Raw genomic sequence first — 19817 nt, forward strand, 5'->3', positions numbered from 1 at the left:
GACAAACTCAAACTCTTTTTTCCTTACTTGTGTACATGTTTTGTTGTTATAGGTTGGTCAACCATGAACTAGCCCTGTAACAGGCACTTCTGTATTTTTACCACAGGGGCAACAATTCACTTAGGTAATTCACAAAGGTAATGAGGAAGACTCATTTTTTTGTGTCATTTAAGTGTAATGGATTGACGGCCCTCAGTGTCAGTCAGTGCCTTCATGAGGGCTGCTTGTCAAACTATGAGGGGCCGTACAAGCCAAAATTCATTCTTTCACTCTCACACACATACATTCTTCTCTCACACACATATATTTTCACTCTCACATACATACATTTTCATTTATGCATTCCTACATTTTGCTCTCATTTACATGCATTCAATATGCATTTAATCTCACAAATAATATATGTATGTAAGAAGAGAATGCATACATGTCAGAAGAAAATATATGTATGTGAATGAAAGAGTATAGTGGAAACGGAAGGAGTTTAATGGAAACGGAAGGCTGGGTGTCTGTACCGCTGTGATTGGCTGAGAAGCACGCGCGGGTCACTTTCAAGTGTCTGACAGTATGGAGGGGGGAGAAGAAACTCGAGTTCTTCAGCAAGCTATCGGGGTGTTAAGAAATATTTTATCATCTCCTGAAACGGTCACATCGTTGTCCTCGTCACTTGATCGAGATGGGACGGTCTGGAATTGTGACATTAAAAAAAACAATAATTGCTAAAAGAAATCTAATTTGTAGTTCTAAATAAATTCTAACTGCATTTAGGACGTTTTTTACTCACTTTATGTCTCTTCCACGATGTTATTTCTCTCTCCAACAACATAGGTTACAATTACATTAGTATGACCAATTATGCAAATTAGGCGATGACATTTAGCGATTTTCCTTACTGAGGAGTTGGCAACACTGCATTCTGCACTGGACTTCAGCCTTGCACGACCCAGAGATGAAGCCGCTTCCACGTGTCTCTTTCCATCTTCAGGTTAGGTAAATGGTCCATGCAAACACAGGCAAAGCACACCTCCACTATACCACAGGTCAATGGTGTTTTTGTCCGGAAGTAAACAGTGCTGTGTAAAAGTCTTGAGCCTCCCCTGTATTTGCTTCCAAGCTCTCCTAAGCAGGCAGGACTCCTGCAGGCTTTGTGAAGTGCTTTTTCACGCATTTTTGGCCCAGTCCTTTCACTGAATATTTTCAGAGGGATTTGTAAGCCACTTAACAAACATAAAAAAAAAAAAGACAAACCAGTGTTGTGTCTATACATAATAGACATCTTGGCACAGAACCAATTTTAAACTGTATATTTAGGCCCTTTGGTAGTAGCAGCCTGTTGCAAAAACTCCCCTATTCAGTTAAATCCACAAAAATTCCAAAGACAACAGTTTGACAGGCATAAAGTAGTATTTTACACCAACAAAGTGATTCTCAACAAGCTATTAGCCCAAATCTTGGCATATCTTGGTGTTCAGTATGTCCTTAAAAAACAAAAAACTTTAGAAAAATGGACAAGTGAAGGAATGCCAGGCCTATTATCTACAGCAGATGAACAGTAAGTTTAAAAAAAAAAAAAAAAATCAGCACGGCCCTGACACAGGGCCGGAGAAATGCATCTGGTCACTACTGTTTGCAGAAATGGACTTTACTAGAAAAAGACATGTTGCTCTATAAGGCTGGATACGAGCTACTGTATCAATCAAGTTAAGCCTCTCTGTAGTCAGACAAAAAAGCTATAAAAATGTTAACAGACTTCTTAATACCACAGTCTACAGTTTATGTTTAAAAGTGTACAAGATTGTTTTAGTTTTTATTCTTTCAGCCTCAGTGGTGTTTGAATCAGAGCATAAACAAAGAATAAATGAAAAAACAGAATTCAAATGCAGGCTTAGACTTATGTTTGTCTGCAACTGAAATAAATCTACAAATACAAAGAAGTGCGCTCTTGTACTATCATATTAATGCTTGTAGAACCTTGAAATTGCTGTGAAATTGTTTGTGCCTAACAGGAAAAAGCCAAGGAATGAAGGTGTGTTTAAGTCACAGAGAATTGTGACACTTTTAAAAACTGCAGACACTCCTACTTATCAGCACACAGAGGTCTGAGGATGTGCTGAGATGTGATTCATCATTAGTCAGTGATTTCATACCTGTTAATTAGGCAGGTTTACAGGATGTGTTACCCGGTCTCCTGGTCTCATTCCTCACCTCATGTGTTGACTTCAGGCTGGAAAATTGGACTAGCTGACTGAAAGCTGCTCAGATTAGTTGCAGCAGTCTTTCCCACTAAATTTTGTCTGTTTTGGTCAGGGGAGAGACATTTGCACACATGTATGTGTATGCTAGTAATGGAGTAGAACTTCTAATCCTATCAGACCCCCACTCTGGACTTCATGGTTTCATAAGAGGTGCAATATCTGCAGCTTTGTTTTTACAGATTTGCTTTTAGTGGGAGTAAAGCACCATCTTACAAGTTGTTGTTTTTTTTAAGATACAGCCTTCTTATGTAGAAGCAGATGTAGGTAATAGATTAAGTTGTTGCTCCTCATTCACTTACTGTCTCACAAACACTCTTGGCTGAATAGCAGCCTTTTTCTGGAGTAATTTCCTCAGTGTTATTCACAGGAAGTGCAATAGCTCTTCCCAGGCAGTTGAGTATTTTTAGCAACATAATTGGTAATTATTAGTGAGTGTCTCATCCTGTGGACTGCAGCTGGTTCTTCTGGTGAACTTGGGGTTTTGTTGCATTCTCTGAGCAGAAGGCGAGGGCTTTACCTGCTAGTAAAATGAGTGAGCGTGCACTCTGGTTGCTGTAAGCACACACTGTGTCACGTCTTTGTGTGGGAAACACCGCAGAGATGCGGCTCTCATCACCAGCAATGGCCTTTCACACAGAAAAGAGGTCAGTTTGACACAGATTCAGATTTGCTCGCTGTGCAGGTGCAGGCCTGCGGTGAAGTGCCAGCGCAGGACTTCCGGGGAGCGTAATACAAATATAGAAACCTGAGAAATGCTGTTTTGCTGTGAGAGCACTCCACTGTTTGTGCCAGATGCTCAGGGAGTAAGCATGCACCCAGAGGACAGGCCACTGTGGGTCTGGGTGCTCAAGGTCAAAATTTCTTTATCGCACATGTTCACACAGGACTCCCAGCAAAAACGTATTTTCACTGCCTGTTTATGCTGACCTTCTGCCGCGTATTTGATAAAAGATATGATAAATGTGCTGCTTTTTTTCAGATTTAACAACAGGAGAAAAATCTAAAAAATACCAGCTTCTCTGGAAACTTTCTGGACTTGTGTGAGAAGATGACTTTGAACAGGCTATCAGGCAAATATGAGTCAGGTAAAGTTGTAAAACATGAGGGGCTCCTGATTTTCATCTCCCAGCGTAGTCCTTGCATCATCACTATTTCATAAAGTTATTGAAGTTCCTGCCCGGCGGTCTTCACATAGCACATCACTATTTTACTATTGCAGACGTCAGTATTATATTGCTTTGTATTTATACCTTGCCCAGCAGCTGATTTCTCTTGATGATACTTTAAAGATGTAACAGGTTACCTTAGACAACCACAACGACATTCAAGTTGATCTTGATGACCATGGTGGATTATAATAGATTGTTTACATGACCCCACTCAGCACTCCTGCAAAGTTTTATTAGTATACATTCAAAACTTGCTGCTGTCATGTTTAGAGGTTGCAGGTTGACACACACACGTGGAAACACTACTGAAACGTAACCTCACGGGCTTTTCCCTTGTGACTGTGACTGCATAACAGCGGACTTGTTTGTCTTAGTGTAATTAGTTTAGAGACATCTTGACATTGCACAGGAAAAAAAAAATAGTATTACAGGTTTTGTAAGGTAAATACTAATGTTTTTTTTTTATTTATTTATTTTTCCTTAAAGGTAGGTGGAGAAAAGTCTGTTCTCAGCTAATAAAATGCAGCACACTGAGATGAGCATCTGTTAGACTTAATCCCATCAAGTGTGCCTGCATAGCTCGAAAGCCCTGCAAACACACTCGGGCCTGTTTGAAAATAGCTTGTATAGCTTTGTTGGTTTCTTTTTTCCACTGTATGGAGAACATTTCATCCTATGGTAAGAAAATTGGGGGGGGGGGGGACTTAATTTGATGTTTTGGTTTTTGTGTATGAAGTTGATTCTTGTGTATGAATCTAGACATGTTTGCCTTTTCCTTCTCAGTGTCTCCTCGAGCACCTGAAACTACAAATGGATCAGTCATGCATGGTTTGTCTCTTGAGAGGAATCCCATTGACATATTAGAGACTGGAAAGAGCATCAGTGATGTCATTGATGGCAAGATTAGACAGCTGTATTCAGTGGTGAGCATCAGAGGCATTGTATCATTCAAATAACTTAATTTTGTCCAAATGTTCTGTGATGGCTATCAAAATAATGTATGATTATGAAGATGTCTCCAAAAAAATGCATCTTCTAGGGCAGCGAGGAGCCCTTCTATGTCGTAAATCTTGACAATATATTAGAGAGGCACCTGCAGTGGATCAGTCTGTTGCCTCGGGTGAAACCCTTCTATGCAGTGAAGTGCAACAACACAACAGCAGTTTTGAAGATGCTGAGCGCTCTGGACACCGGTTTCGACTGTGCCAGCAAGGTGCTGATGGAATGTCTTAAAATAATGCGGATTAGTTTGTGTTCTTGAGAGTCAGCTCTTGTAGAAATGCATCTTGGTCCCACACAGGCTGAGATCGAGCTGGCCCTGTCACTTGGAGTGAAGCCCGATGACATCATTTACGCCCACACGACCAAACCGCTGTCTCACATCAGATACGCCTGCGCTCACAGAGTGAATCTGATGACTTTTGATAATGAGGAGGAACTCTTAAAAATCTCTCTTGTCCATCCCCAAGCCAAGTAAGTGAGCAGCCGCTACTATGTTTCAGCATTTGGTCCATCTTCCTTTGAGAGGATTGATTTGCAATAACACCTTTGAATCACTTTCCAGGCTGGTAATACGAATTGCAGTGGACGACTCCAAATCGATGGTAAGACTCAGTCCAAAGTTTGGAGCCAGACTGCCCACAGTTAGACAGTTGCTGGAACGTGCCAGAGAGCTGAACTTGGAGGTGGTCGGGGTCAGCTTCCACGTGGGCAGCGGCTGCACCAAGAGCTCGGCCTTCAGGCAGGCCATCGAAGACGCTCGGTGCGTCTTTGATGTAGCGGTGAGCCGTCGTGACACAAACGCAACAATAATTCCTGTATTGTTTATTTGCAGCTCCAGCATGCAACACTGATCTCTTTCAGAGTTTTTTGGGGTTCCAGATGAGACTCTTGGACATTGGTGGAGGATTTTCTAAGATTGGAGACTTCCAAGAGAGGTTTGAAGAGGTAAAGCCTCTGCTTTAGCATTGTCTCCACCACATTATATAAGTCCTGTTGCTCATCACCAGCTCTGGTACATTAACTCCCCACAAGTTGAAAGGATTTGTTTCTTAGGGTTGTGTATGAAAAGTCAAAAAATATACAGTATACAATCAGTTCTCACTCAGTGGCAAAGAACCACAGCCTCAAACACAGTTAGTTTATGATGGATGTATGTCTGTGAAGGTTCTCAGTCATCCAGGTCATCGTAGTCAAAGGAATTTGCAAAGAAATTCCTTTGCAAATTCCTTTGTTTATGATGGATGGTAAATGGCCTGTATTTATATAGCGCTTTACTAGTCCCTAAGGACCCCAAAGCGCTTTACACATCCAGTCATCCACCCATTCACGCACACATTCACACACTGATGAAATGCTCTGTGGTAAACACCATCTTTGTGGTAAACAAGGAAACAAGGATATCTAGCCTGAGATGGCAGTTTAGGGAATGCCTCCTGAGGGTCAGTGAGCTCCCAGCCTGGTGCCAACCAGGGTGACAAAATGTGGGGAAGGAGTGTGGGGCAGTTACACTTATAAACACAGAGAAACCTTAAAGACATTCACCTGATGGTCATCCTTTATTTATCCAGGTAAAAATCTCACTGAAATAAAATGTCTAGCAGAAGTTACAACAAATACAACACGTAACAATATAACAAGCAAAGAAATGATGTGTGAACACAAACGTGACTCGTATGCTTTCATTATCAGTTGGTTTGTTTCTTTGTTTTTTCCACGTTCCCGTTTAGAGCATGCACAGCGTTCTGCTCGCTGCAGATTATATTTGGAATCAGTTTTTCTGGATTTGTAGTTCAAAGCAGGGTGAAAGGAGAGCAGTGGCCACATGATGGTGCTGTTGGTACATTTGAGATTCCCAGGGCGTTCAGGGGAGCTGAAATTTGTTCTGTCATATTATTTTTATTGATTTTGAAGAAGAAATTTAATTTAAAAGGCTATAGGGAGAAAAAAACAACTCTTACACCAGCCAACACACATGTTTGTGTGTTTGTTATTCTCCCACAGTGACAGCGGGCTGGTACTCAGGGGAGCGTGCTGTCATTTAGCTCGGTGTCTTTGCTCTACTTGTCTGGATGTCCTGAACCCAGTATCTGCTGGAATGCAGTAGCCTGTGGAAGCTCATCTTCTCTTCTTCTGGAACCATGTGAATTTTGTCTATAGCACAAACAGTAATAGTGTCACAGTCATTTGAAGACTGCATGTAAAATGGGCTCGCCAACGGTAAATAAAGAGTTGGTGTGTGTATGTGTGTTCTGAGATGAGCTTTTTGTCTGCACTCTCACGCAGACACTGAATCTTTCATGCATAACTCAAGTTGTGGAGGAGCGTTTAAATATAAGATCTGCCTTATAGTGCAAGTTAACCACTGCAACACTATCCATCCATTTTCTTCCACTTATTCAGTGCAGGGTCACAGTTGGGCTGGAGTCTGTCCCAGCCATCATGGGTAAAGACCCACAGAGGCACAGGTTGCCAGGATATCGCAGGTTAACACACACACACACACACACACACACACACACACACACACAGATGGACAACCATTTATTAACCTAACTCGCACATCTTTGGACTGTGGGAGGAACCCGTGCTACCACAAAGCACCCCTGCCTTGTTTTAAAGAGTAAGAATTGTGAACAGAGGCATAAGGCCATGGAGTCAAATTGTTAACCTTGTGTGCATGTTTGTCCTCCTAGTTCTCACAAGTCATTAACGGATCGCTGGATGAATTCTTCCCACCTGTCAGTGGGTTGGAGGTGATTGCAGAGCCGGGCAGATACTACGTGGAATCGGCCTTCACGCTGGCAGTGAACGTCATCGCCAAAAGAGTCGTTGTCGAGGACAGAGTCAGTAAATGCACAGGTGTTGTAGCTATATGTAACTGTTTGACACAGCCTGGCGTGCAGGGTTGTAGTTTCTGAGCATCTGAGCTGCCCAACCATCATTCCTCGTTTGTGTGTTCTCCAGATGGAGCAGAAAGCTGCCCTGAGAGACTGATGATGTACTACATTAACGACGGTGTGTACGGCTCCATGAGTTGCATCACCTTTGACCCCGCTCACAGCAAACTTGAACCGTACCCTCACAGGGTAAATATCAACAACATCTCTATAAAAGAATTTCACTGTTGTGTGTGTGTGTGTGTGTGTGTGTGTGTGGGGGGGGGGGGGGGGGGTTCTCTTCACATCTAGTGAAAAGTGCTAAACATCCATGGTTTCAACACCAGCATTTTTCTGCATGTTTAGGCCAGTGACATCATGTGCGCTAAGATTAGAATCGAGGACTGTGGTTACGCCTGCTGGAACATTAAACATACATCTGACAAAATTGAGCATAGTGTTAGTTCAGACAGTGTGGTTTTTTTTGTTTGTTTGTTTTTTTTTAAATAAGTCTCAGTTGATATCCTCTCTGCAGGCTGTTAAGAAGAGCGAGCCGAGATACCGCTCCATCATCTGGGGTCCAACCTGCGACAGCATCGACAAAATAACCGAAAGCTACTGGATTCCTGAGCTGTACGTGGGCGACTGGCTTCTCGTCGACAACATGGGCGCTTACACTGTCAGCGTAACCACAGACTTCAACAGCTTTGAAAAGGCACACATTTATACTGTTGTGACAGCTGAGACTTGGCTCGCCCTAAACCTGTCTCGTGCCTACGATACTGTCCATTAATGAGACGCGCACATATACTTAACTTCAATGGCCTGTTGTGAATATCGTGTCTTTTGTCTGTTCCACTGCACTGTAGAATGTTTTCCTCTTTTTAACATAGCCTCTGTGTTAAGTCTGTTAACTTAGCAGAAGCAAGCCATCCACTGCAGAGCTTCTATGAATGTATTGTGAGGTCAATGATGTCCTTCAAATCTCATCAAATTTAAGTGGGGTGAAGACCAATCGGTTACCTAACCTTAATCGCATTTATGGGACTCCCTTTTTATATACGAAACACACGCCAGTGTTATTTTGGCCCCTTAATGACTGTAACTAGTTAATATGATCTGCTGTCTGCTGATATTTTAACCAAAGGAAGTGAAAGTCAGAGCTAAAAGTGTTATGAAAAAAAACTGCATATAAAACTGTATGCTGCTATAAGAAATTATTTGCTGTCCGTCTCTTACAGTCTACAAATGTTGCAAGACTAATTGTCATTCTTTATTTTAGCCTTTTAGTGTGTGCATCTCTTCCAAAACAGATATGGTGAGAGGAGAAGACATGTTTTTATAAAAACAACAAAAAAGACTTTTCTGTGCTGGTGTAAATTATTCTTCTGTGTTTTGCCTTTTAAACTTCTTTTGTCTGCTTTGTTTTTAACATGCAAGTAATATTGATATATTCCTGCTGTGTTTTGCCGTATAGGCAGACCTTTACTGATTAGTAGAGTTGTAGAAAGCAGTGGAAATTACTACACCAGTCAAGCATTCTTTGGTAGAGTTTGCTGTTTCTCCAGCGCCTCTACTTGATTCTGATGGTAATTTGCAGTAAATTTTGCACAAATTTTAAACCTTGAAACTCAGTGTGGGTTTTTTTTTTCCTTGCAGAGCTGTGCCCCTTATTGTTTTGCTTCCAAGGTGCCAGACATGCTTGAAATGTAATCAGTTCTTAGTTCTCTGGGTCATTTGAAGGTTTTCTTTGAACACTGGCCTCTTTTTCACTCCTTTTCAGTCCAGTAATTGTACCTGACCATTTTCAGAGAAATCATTTTGTTTGAGTCACTTCACACCAATGTGTCATTCAAGACAAACGAAACAGACACACATAACAATTACCAGGGGGCTTGCTGGTTGTCCATCATACGAGACTGAAAACGACAGGTGACAGAGCTTTTGTAACGGTGGCCCCCGGACTCTGGATCTCTCTCCCTTTGAGCTTGAGATCTATGGACTATGTGGAAAAAATATATATATTTTTACACCACTAAAGTGATTCCCAAAGAGGTATTAGATGAAAATGTGGCATATCTCTGCATGTTGTGCAGCATGCACATCATTTGGATGTCTTAAAAACTTCCTGAAAAGCCTTCAGTCACTTAAAGATGCTGCAGCAACTGACAGAGTGCTGACAGCGACTAGAAAGAGAGAGCATATTTTGCCCACACTGGTTTATTGGCTGCCTCTTAAATCTAGAATCATATTTAAGAACCTTTTCCTCACGTATACGGTCTTGAATGTTCAGGTCCCATCCTACTGTATCACCGCATTAAAGCACTTCGCTCTCGGACTGCAGGCTTACTTGTGGTTCCTGAGGTATTTAAATGTAGAACAAAAGGAAGAGCCTTTAGCTTTCAGGCCCCTCTTCTGTGGAACCAGCTACGGGTTTGGTTTCAGGAGACTGACACCCTCTCTACTTTCAAGCTCAGGTAGAGGCAACATCATGGGGCTTATTGGAGAAAGACAGGCTAAAACATGCTGTGGAAAAGAGCCAGAGATTGACTAATTAATGATTAAATGCAGAGAGATGTATAAATACATAGTGAGTGAAAAAAGAAGAAAGAAAATCATAGGAATCTCCCAGCAGCATGGGCCTATTGCATTGTAAGGGGGAATTCAAGATCACATGATCCAGCCCTAACTATGCCTTGTTGAAAGAAAATTTTTAAGCCTAATCTTGAAAGTAGAAAGGGCAGTTTTTCCTTCCCACTGTCACCAAAGCCCTTGCTCATAGTGAGTCATCTGATTGTTGGGGTCTTCTCTGTATTATTGTAGGTTCTTTACCTTTGCAAGTGATTTTCTGTAGCTCAAGCGGTAGAGCGGGTCCTGTACTACTAAGAAGGCTGGTGGTTTAATCCCTGGTTGCTCCATTCTTGCCAAATATCCTTGGGGATAACCCCAAGTTGTTCTCTGATGGATGTGGTGCAGTGTGAATGTTAGAAAGATGTCTTTGGCCTTATTATGCCTTATAATTGATCCATCCATCGCGGTCTCCATGGAATTGCTAAATTGAAAATTAGTCACAACAGGTCTTATGGAGTGATGAATCCAAAGAATTGCATGTTATGTCTGTTAAATAATGAAGAAGAGGAGGCAAAATTTTTTGGATTTATGTTTTAGGACACAGTTGTGAAGCATGCATCTGAAACTGCTTAGGTAATGTGGCACCAAGTACCAGTGTATACTGAAACAACAATCGCTTAATTTTTAGCATGACAATGCCAATGGAGCACTATAAGTCAAGGATTGGCTTCCCCAAAAATCAGAGCTCAACATTGTTGAGGCAGTGTGAGATCATCATGACAGACAACAGAACAGAAGGCAGAAACATCCAAAGATGTGCTTGTCGTTGTGGTAAATAAAGGTGGTCATACCAAATATTGACGTTCAAGCTCTGTTGATTTTATCTCCGTTTATTTGTGACCTCAGTAAGCACCCTCCTGATGACTTGATGGTCTAAACTGCTAGTTCGAAAGTAGGGTATGTTTTACCATGTCATTGCTAGCCTATCAGAGCTGATGTCCCTTGATTTTTCAGTCAAGTTGACACTCAGAAAGACTACATGACCGGGAGTATTCACTGATGTCTTTGTGGCTCTACATCTTTTATATTCAGTCTGTGGAAGCAACACACAGAGTAGCCGCTGTTCGGTGACAGTTTGTAAAATGCTAGCAATATTGCACTTAACAGGTTCCTCAAAAATTGTTTGGTTAGCTCTTCATGCATTTAAGCTCATTAGTTGTTGAGCAAAGGCAGTCTGCAGGAAATAACCTGGAGCATTACTTTGGAAAAGACCAGGGGCGGATCTAGAGAAATTTTCTTAGGGTGGCAAGAGGGTGGCAAAGAAATCAAATGGGGTGGCAAAATCAAGGCTTTTTTTTCAAACACATATGCAGGTGGTTACATATGTTTAAAATGATTCAAATGCAGTAAGTATACATGTTTTTCATATAAATATAGTCTATAACTTAATTATTGTCTGTAGCCCACATAATTACACACTTTAGTTACATAAAACATGTGAGTTTTGATGTTATGTACTGTATAGCCTGTATAATAAATAAATATGTAGCCCAATAAGTATAAAATACAGAAAGCTACACAACATGGGGCGGTTCATTTACAAACACAAGTCTAACTTAAGTTTCACACTGTTTTTTGTTAGAAAACAATCAAATTGTTGCATGCTTAAATTACACAAAATGTCAGAAATCTGCACTGTCATGAACAAAAATTTTAACCTAATTTTTCATGATTTGTTGGATTAACCCACTGAGGTCTGAAATACAACCGGCCATTTTTGACTAATTTTGAGTTTACGTTTGTATTTCACCCTCAGATTGTTTCATTTTATTTTTTCCCCCTTGCCTTGTTTGGTATCATTCTTTTAGTTGTTTTTTTTCACTGACATACTGCATTAGTACTACTATTACTATTAATAGTACTATTACTGATCTGAAATCACACAAAGAACTTTAAACCCTACTGGTATTTTTTACTGTAAAAAAAAACAGACATGTTGAGTAAATTTTTATAACTTGAAATGCAAATATAAATTGTACATTTTGTAAACATATACAACTATTTATCTAAAAATGCAGCCAATACACCTGCCGTTTTTTCATTTTGTACAACCATTTAAAAATATTACTAAAACTAAAATGAGAGAACAATCAGGTTTCGCAATAAGATGCCCCACAAATGATGTGTGCCAGTAAAAAAAAAAAGTTTGTCCACGGGCGCTGTCACTTGGGGCGTTTCTCAATATGTGTACTTGTGCGTACTTGCGTTCTCGTGTACTCGTGATACGTCATCAGTCGGAGACCAAGTACTGTTCCAATTTGAAGTACGCATCAAGCCGAGAACGCGAAAAAGTCCCGGATGTATCGAGCATGCATCGGTGTGGACTTGGCACAGCTAAATATCCCAGAATGCATTTCGTCCAAAACTCAACAGCGGACTCCCGGCACATCGTTTTCAACCCCCCCCCCCGCTCGTGGTCTTCTCACTACTCAGGTTAAAGAAACTCCAGCAGCTGTCTATAGTATTGAGTGTCCACTAAAACAGAAATAAAAGCGTTCTAACATCTCACCTGCTTGTTTTTATTAAGGTATGTACACGTATGTACATGTACACTATTTTTATTAATAGAGGTTTCACTACTGAGGTTAAAAATGATATATAAGTCACTTAGATCACTTCTAAATGTTAATGTTTGGTTTATTTCAGTGTTTTATTTGTTCCTGAGTAAACCGGTTTGGCTGTGATTAAAGTTAAGCTTCATAACATGTTACTCACAGTTAAATTAGGAGGGGACGGCAGTAAAAACTCCGGACCTGTGACATCATCACGTACGCAGGTGTTCCAATTGTACAAATCGCGAGTCCATGCTCGCGTTCTCGGCGGGTACGTACTCCCGTGCGTTCTCGGCGCGAGTACGTACTCGCGTACTTGAGAATTGAGAAACGGCCCACGTGTTCGCTTGCTCTGCGGTAGAGTATCACTTCCTGTTCCTGCTCAAACACAGTGGTGTTTCTGAGTAGCTTTTCTGCTTAGCAATTTAATTTAAATCTTTTGATACATCCCTTTTTCATAGTATAATCTTAACGTGCTTCATCTGAATCACCCTTTCTGTGTGCTCACTACCTAATTTATAGCCAAAGTATTCACTCACTGTCTCTTTACTGTTTCGCTAGCTTAGCTTAGCTCGTAGCCGACTCGTTAGCACCATGGCTACTTCACCTGTCCCTCCTGCACTTTCCTGCTCATTGTGGCAGATGTTTAGTTACTCCTCGGCCTCCTTTAGCAGTAATGATACCTGTAACAAATATAGCATATTTGCAGCTCTGGAGGCCAGGATTACTGAATTGGAGACTCGGCTTCGCACCCTTCATTCACCCGTAGCTAGCCAGGCCCCTGTAGCTGGTGCAGCCGAAGATAGCGTAGGCCCTGCTAGCTGTTCCCCGGCAGACCCCAAGCAGCTGGGGAAAGAGGGCGGCTGGGTGACGGTGAGGAGGAAGCATAGTCTTAAACAGAAGCCCCAGGTACACCACCAACCTGTTCATGTGTCTAACCGTTTTTCCCCACTCGGCGACACACCCGCCGGGGGTCAAACTCTGGTAATTGGTGATTCTGTTCTCAGACATGTGAAGCTAGAGACACCGGCAACCATAGTCAATTGTCTTCCAGGGGCCAGAGCAGGCGACATTGAAGGAAATTTAAAACTGCTGGCTAAGGGTAAACGTAAATACAGTAAGATCATAATTCACGTCGGCAGTAATGACACCCGGTTACGCCAATCGGAGGTCACTAAAATCAATATTGAATCGGTGTGTAACTTTGCCAAAACAATGTCGGACTCTGTAGTTTTCTCTGGTCCCCTCCCCAATCAGACCAGGAGTGACATGTTTAGCCGCATGTTGTCCTTAAATTGCTGGCTGTCTGAGTGGTGTCCCAGGAACGATGTGGGAGATAATTGGCAAACCTTCTGGAGGAAACCTGGTCTTGTTAGGAGAGACGGCATCCATCCCACTTTGGATGGAGCAGCTCTCATTTCTAGAAATATGGACCAATTTATTAAACCCCCCAAAATATGACTATCCAGAGTGGGACCAGGAAGCAGAGTTGCAGTCTTACACGCCTCTCTGCAGCTTCTCTCCTCCTGCTACCCCCCCAAAAACCCATCTCCACTGAGACTGTGTCAGCTCCCAAAAAGACAAAAGACAAACTAAAAACCAGTAATAAACAATTTAAACATAAAAAATCACAAAGAAAGAACAATACAGTATCCACATCTGAACCAAAGAGTAAACCAGTGAAATGTGGATTATTAAATATTAGGTCTCTCTCCTCCAAGTCTCTGTTAGTACATGACTTAATAATTGATCAACAAATCGATTTACTCTGCCTTACAGAAACCTGGTTGCAGCAGGATGAGTATGTTAGTTTAAATGAATCAACACCCCCGAGTCATTCTAACTACCAGAAACCTCGAAGCACAGGCCGAGGGGGCGGTGTGGCAGCAATTTTTCACACCAGCCTATTAATTAACGAAAGACCAAGACAGACTTTTAATTCATTTGAAAGCCTGATGCTTAGCCTTGTCCACCCCAGCTGTAAAACTCAGAAACCAGTCTTACTTGTTATCATCTATCGTCCACCTAGGCCTTACACAGAGTTTCTGTCTGATTTCTCAGACTTTTTATCTGATTTAGTGCTCAGCTCAGATAAAATAATTATTGTGGGTGATTTTAACATCCATGTAGATGCTAAAAATGACAGCCTCAACATCGCATATAATCTGTTATTAGACTCAATTGGCTTCTCTCAAAATGTAAAAGAACCCACCCACCACTTTAATCACACTCTAGATCTTGTTTTAACATGTGGCATAGAAAATGAACATTTAACAGTGTTTCCTGAAAACCCTCTGCTGTCTGATCATTTCCTGATAACATTCACATTTACAATAATTGATTACACAGCAGTGGAGAGTAGACTTTATCAAAGTAGATGTCTTTCTGAAAGTGCTGTAACTAAGTTTAAGAATATAATCCACCCACTGCATCATCTTCAATGCCCTGTACCAACATAGAGCAGAGCAGCTATCTGAACGCTACTCCAACAGAGGTCGATTATCTTGTTAATAATTTTACCTCCTCACTACGTACGACTCTGGAAACTGTAGCTCCTGTGAAAACTAAGGTCTCAAATCAGAAGTCCCTGACTCCGTGGTATAATTCTCAAACACGTAGCCTAAAGCAGATAACTCGTAAGCTGGAGAGGAAATGGCGTGTCACAAATTTAGAAGATCATCATTTAGCCTGGAGAAATAGTTTGCTGCTTTATAAGAAAGCCCTCCGCAAAGCCAGAACATCTTACTATTCGTCACTGATTGAAGAAAATAAGAACAACAATAATCATCCCACAGATGTAATATTATCTACAGCTACTCTTAGTACCATCGATGTTAAGTTAGACTCTTTTTCTCCAATTGATCTTTCTGAGTTAACTTCAATAATTACTTCCTCCAAACCATCAACGTGTCTTTTAGACCCCATTCCTACAGAACTGCTCAAAGAAGTCCTGCCATTAATTAATTCTTCAATCTTAAATATGATCAACCTATCTCTAATAATCGGCTATGTACCACAGGCCTTCAAGGTGGCTGTAGTTAAACCTTTACTTAAAAAGCCATCTCTAGACCCAGCTGTCTTAGCTAATTATAGGCCAATCTCCAACCTTCCTTTCATATCAAACATCCTTGAAAGAGTAGTTGTCAAACAGCTAACAGATCATCTGCAGAGGAATGGCTTATCTGAAGAGTTTCAGTCAGGTTTCAGAGCTCATCACAGCACAGAAACAGCTTTAGTGAAGGTTACAAATGATCTTCTTATGGCCTCTGACAGTGGACTCATCTCTGTGCTTGTCCTGCTAGACCTTAGTGCTGCGTTTGATACTGTTGATCATAATATCCTATTAGAGCGATTAGAACATGCTGTAGGTATTACAGGTACTGTACTGCAGTGGTTTGTATCATATCTATCTAATAGACTCCAATTTGTTCAAGTAAATGGAGAGTCCTCTTCACACATTAAGGTCAATTATGGTGTTCCACAGGGTTCAGTGCTAGGACCAATTCTATTTACATTATACATGCTTCCCCTAGGCAGCATCATTAGAAGACAGCATAAATTTTCACTGCTATGCAGATGACACGCAGCTCTATCTATCCATGAAGCCAGGTAACACACACCAATTAGTTAAACTGCAGGAATGTCTTAAAGACATAAAGACCTGGATGGCCGCTAACTTTCTGCTTCTTAATTCAGATAAAACTGAGGTTATTGTACTTGGCCCTGAAAATCTTAGAAATATGGTATCTAACCAGATTCTTACTCTGGATGGCATTACCTTGGCCTCCAGTAATGCTGTGAGGAACCTTGGAGTCATTTTTGACCAGGACATGTCCTTCAACGCACATATTAAACAAATATGTAAGACTGCTTTCTTCCATTTGCGCAACATCTCTAAAATTAGAAATATCCTGTCTCAGAGTGATGCTGAAAAACTAGTTCATGCATTTATTACTTCCAGGCTGGACTACTGTAATTCTTTATTATCAGGATGTCCTAAAAACTCACTGAAAAGTCTTCAGCTAATCCAAAATGCTGCAGCAAGGGTACTGACAGGGACTAGAAAGAGAGAGCAGATTTCTCCTGTTTTGGCTTCCCTTCATTGGCTTCCTGTTAAATCCAGAATTGAATTCAAAATCCTGCTCCTCACATACAAGGTCTTAAATAATCAGGCCCCATCTTATCTTCATGACCTTGTAATGCCATATCACCCTATTAGAGCCCTTCGCTCTCGCACTGCAGGCTTACTTGTTGTTCCTAGAGTATTTAAAAGTAGAATGGGAGGCAGAGCCTTCAGTTTTCAGGCCCCTCTTCTGTGGAACCAGCTTCCAGTTTGGATTCGGGAGACAGACACTATCTCTACTTTCAAGATTAGGCTTAAAACTTTCCTTTTTGCTAAAGCATATAGTTAGGGCTGGACCAGGTGACCCTGAATCCTCCCTTAGTTATGCTGCAATAGACGTAGGCTGCCGGGGATTCCCATGATGCATTGAGTTTTTCCTTTCCAGTCACCTTTCTCACTCACTATGTGTTAATAGACCTCTCTGCATCGAATCATATCTGTTATTAATCTCTGTCTCTCTTCCACAGCATGTCTTTATCCTGTTTTCCTTCTCTCACCCCAACTGGTCACAGCAGATGGCCCCGCCCCTCCCTGAGCCTGGTTCTGCCGGAGGTTTCTTCCTGTTAAAAGGGAGTTTTTCCTTCCCACTGTCGCCAAAGTGCTTGCTCATAGAGGGTCATATGATTGTTGGGTTTTTCTCTGTATTTATTATTGTGCGATGTACTGTACAATATAAAGCGCCTTGAGGCGACTTTTGTTGTGATTTGGCGCTATATAAATAAAATTGAATTGAATAGAAAAATCAAAAGACAGAGGAGAGCAGCACAGGGATAAACCTGCAGGCCTGACAACAGGAGGTGTATCACTCCGCTGGTTTTCTACTTAGTGACAGTGTTTACGTTGCAAATGTGCCTTTGTGACATTCATTAGTGCCCTCACTGACACACAAAACAAAACGACTACACAACAGAACAACTACACAAGACAACACAACACACTAAGTATACACTCCACACTAAACGTCACAAATCTCCCACATCTAAAAACTCTCTCTCTCTCTCTCTCTCTCTCTCCCTCTCTCTCCCTCGCTCGCTCTGTCTCGCTGCCGTTACCGTCACTCCCAAAACTCTTCCCTCTTCCTAAACAACAAAATCCCACATGTTGACTTTTTTAAAAATTGGTCGACATGGTACATTTTTCCACCGATAGGAAAGAGGTGGCTTTTTTTCCTTTCTTTACTATTTTCGCGCTTTCCTTAGAAAACGCTTAAAACACACACACACAGAAACGTGACGACAGTATTTAGTAAAAAGCGTGGCTTATATATATTACCACAACTCTGGATTTACTGGCCTGTAATTAAAATTTAAAAACTTTGAAGTCTGAACTTTCAATGTGGGCTGAAATAGAGACTCAGCGTGGCTGCAGCTTATGTCAGCTTAGATCAGTCATGTGATTTGGAGGTGCAGGTGTCCATGGACCACAGAGGGTTAACAACACTCACCTTCCTTCCATTTCCAGAGTGTAACATCCAACCACCTGTGTAAAATCCGAAATTCCCATGGTGTTGTTCAAAATGTGCTCTGGCACAATCATAAGCATCGCTTGCTACTGAAAACAAGAAAAAAGCCGGTTCCTGCTATGGGCTGAACCATTTGTTAATGGTGCGAGGGGGGGCGGGCGCTATCCAATATCTTCAGTTTTAGCATTTATATTCACTGTTGACTGTAACTACGCTCAAACTGTTAATGCTATCTTATTTTAATAAACAACACTGTCATATGCAAAACTGGGGTGGCAAGGGATGATTTTAGGGTGGCACTTGCCACCCCATGCCACCCTTCTAGATCCGGCCCTGGAAAAGACTACTCTAGAGGAGAAATAAGAGGTTGTTATTACATCACTGTAACGGCCTGTGAAGGTGCAAAAGATATCAGTGGCTTTCATGAGAATCACCTCGGGAAAGAAGGACTAATATTTCCTCTTTGCTGCATGTGCCAAGGAACACCTGATGAGTGAAAGCATGTAATTTGATCTGATGAGTCTATAGATGAGATCCTTTTGTTCCGCAAGACATTCAGGATTCAACATTTAGATCCATCTGTCACTCAACGTGCCCATGGCCCACATCGTGCAAACTTAAAGCCTTGATATAACAGGTGAACAGGTCAGCCAGGAAAAAACAATAAACAAACAAACAAACAAAAAACAACCACGTTACAGAGACAAAAGAATGGTACAAGCATACCAACACAACAGGGGACTATTTTCACATGCGGATTAACACGCATTTGTTACTCTACGAATCATATAACGTAACCGCGTTGCTCATTGACTTTCTCCAACACAATAAATGTGCCCTTTGATTAGAGTTTATTTCTGCAAATTACCTTTTGACCGCTAGATGTCCTCCTCGCGAGCGCATCATGGCGACTTCGCTGGTTTAACTGAACCCAGCCCAAGCGTTCTGTTGTTTGTCGCACGCGCGCGCACCCAAAACACACACACACACACACACACGTATTGGCCACGCCCCTCTTATGAATAATGCAGCACCTCCCGTCGACCGGAGGAGACTCGTGCCACCGGAGCTCTTCAGACGTCAGCTCGTGCTCACCGGAGGAAGGAGAATAATGACCGTAATATAACCAGTCCATCTACTGATAAGAAGATATTAATATCCGGTAATGAATGGGGAATTTGGGAAGTGTGGGAATCCGCCTCGCGCACAACAACGGGTCCGCTGGTTTGTACCGGGGTTTTACGAAGGAGGATACACCGAGGGCTGGATATTAACCCGACCGTGACCGACCTATTATCCACCGGTCAGACGGTTGTTATTCTCATCGCCGCTGAATTGAGGAAAAACAACACTTAAGGTAGGCCCACTGTCTTTCCTGTGTTTTTCTGTGTTTATACGTGTATGTGAGCGAAGGAAGGAGCTAAATATTATAGTAAGGTGGTGCGTGTATTTGTGTGTGTGTGTGTGTGTATGTGTGTGTGTGTGTGGACGTACAGCCATAATATCGTGTGTGTCATATATATATATATACCTTTATATATCTATATATATATATATATAGATATATAACGTATTACAGGCCCATTAATCTTAAAAGGTCCATATTTAGTATTATTGTTACCCCGTATTGGTGTTTTTATTTAATAATCATTGTAATGTAGGCGCTTGTAAAGAATGTGGTCCTATATTATTGCTGAACTCAGCACGGCAGCTCTTAGTCACTGCAGAAATATTGTGTTGACAGCAG

General features: G+C 41.5%; 2 protein-coding genes across 2 annotated transcripts in view; both read left to right on the forward strand.

Annotated features, from left to right (window-relative positions):
- Positions 1-3268: 3268 nt before the first annotated feature.
- Positions 3269-8663, forward strand: LOC100693074 (ornithine decarboxylase-like). Its single transcript, XM_025906533.1, has 10 exons — positions 3269-3340; positions 3911-4102; positions 4208-4347; positions 4464-4637; positions 4725-4897; positions 4989-5205; positions 5288-5371; positions 7120-7285; positions 7391-7512; positions 7838-8663. Exons 2-10 carry the CDS (start codon positions 4081-4083, stop codon positions 8093-8095), a joined length of 1356 nt encoding a protein of 451 aa, XP_025762318.1. The 5' UTR covers positions 3269-3340; positions 3911-4080; the 3' UTR covers positions 8096-8663.
- A 10429-nt stretch (positions 8664-19092) lies between these two features.
- LOC100693345 (protein TANC2) overlaps positions 19093-19817 on the forward strand; it is a 54543-nt gene continuing 53818 nt past the window's right edge. The window contains exon 1 of the mRNA XM_005468593.4: positions 19093-19427. The gene's annotated coding sequence lies outside the window, so the exon portion shown is untranslated. The remainder of the gene's footprint in view (positions 19428-19817) is intronic.

Source organism: Oreochromis niloticus, linkage group LG4, assembly GCF_001858045.2.
Source record: "Oreochromis niloticus isolate F11D_XX linkage group LG4, O_niloticus_UMD_NMBU, whole genome shotgun sequence".
Classification (NCBI taxonomy): domain Eukaryota; kingdom Metazoa; phylum Chordata; class Actinopteri; order Cichliformes; family Cichlidae; genus Oreochromis; species Oreochromis niloticus.

Excerpts from the sequence above, each read along its gene's own strand:
- LOC100693074 (XM_025906533.1), top strand. The coding sequence starts at position 4,081 with ATGGAGAACATTTCATCCTATG. Across the intron at positions 4,638-4,724 it reads GTTTCGACTGTGCCAGCAAG|GCTGAGATCGAGCTGGCCCT; the intron begins GTGCTGATGGAA and ends GGTCCCACACAG. Across the intron at positions 7,286-7,390 it reads CAGAGTCAGTAAATGCACAG|ATGGAGCAGAAAGCTGCCCT; the intron begins GTGTTGTAGCTA and ends TGTGTTCTCCAG.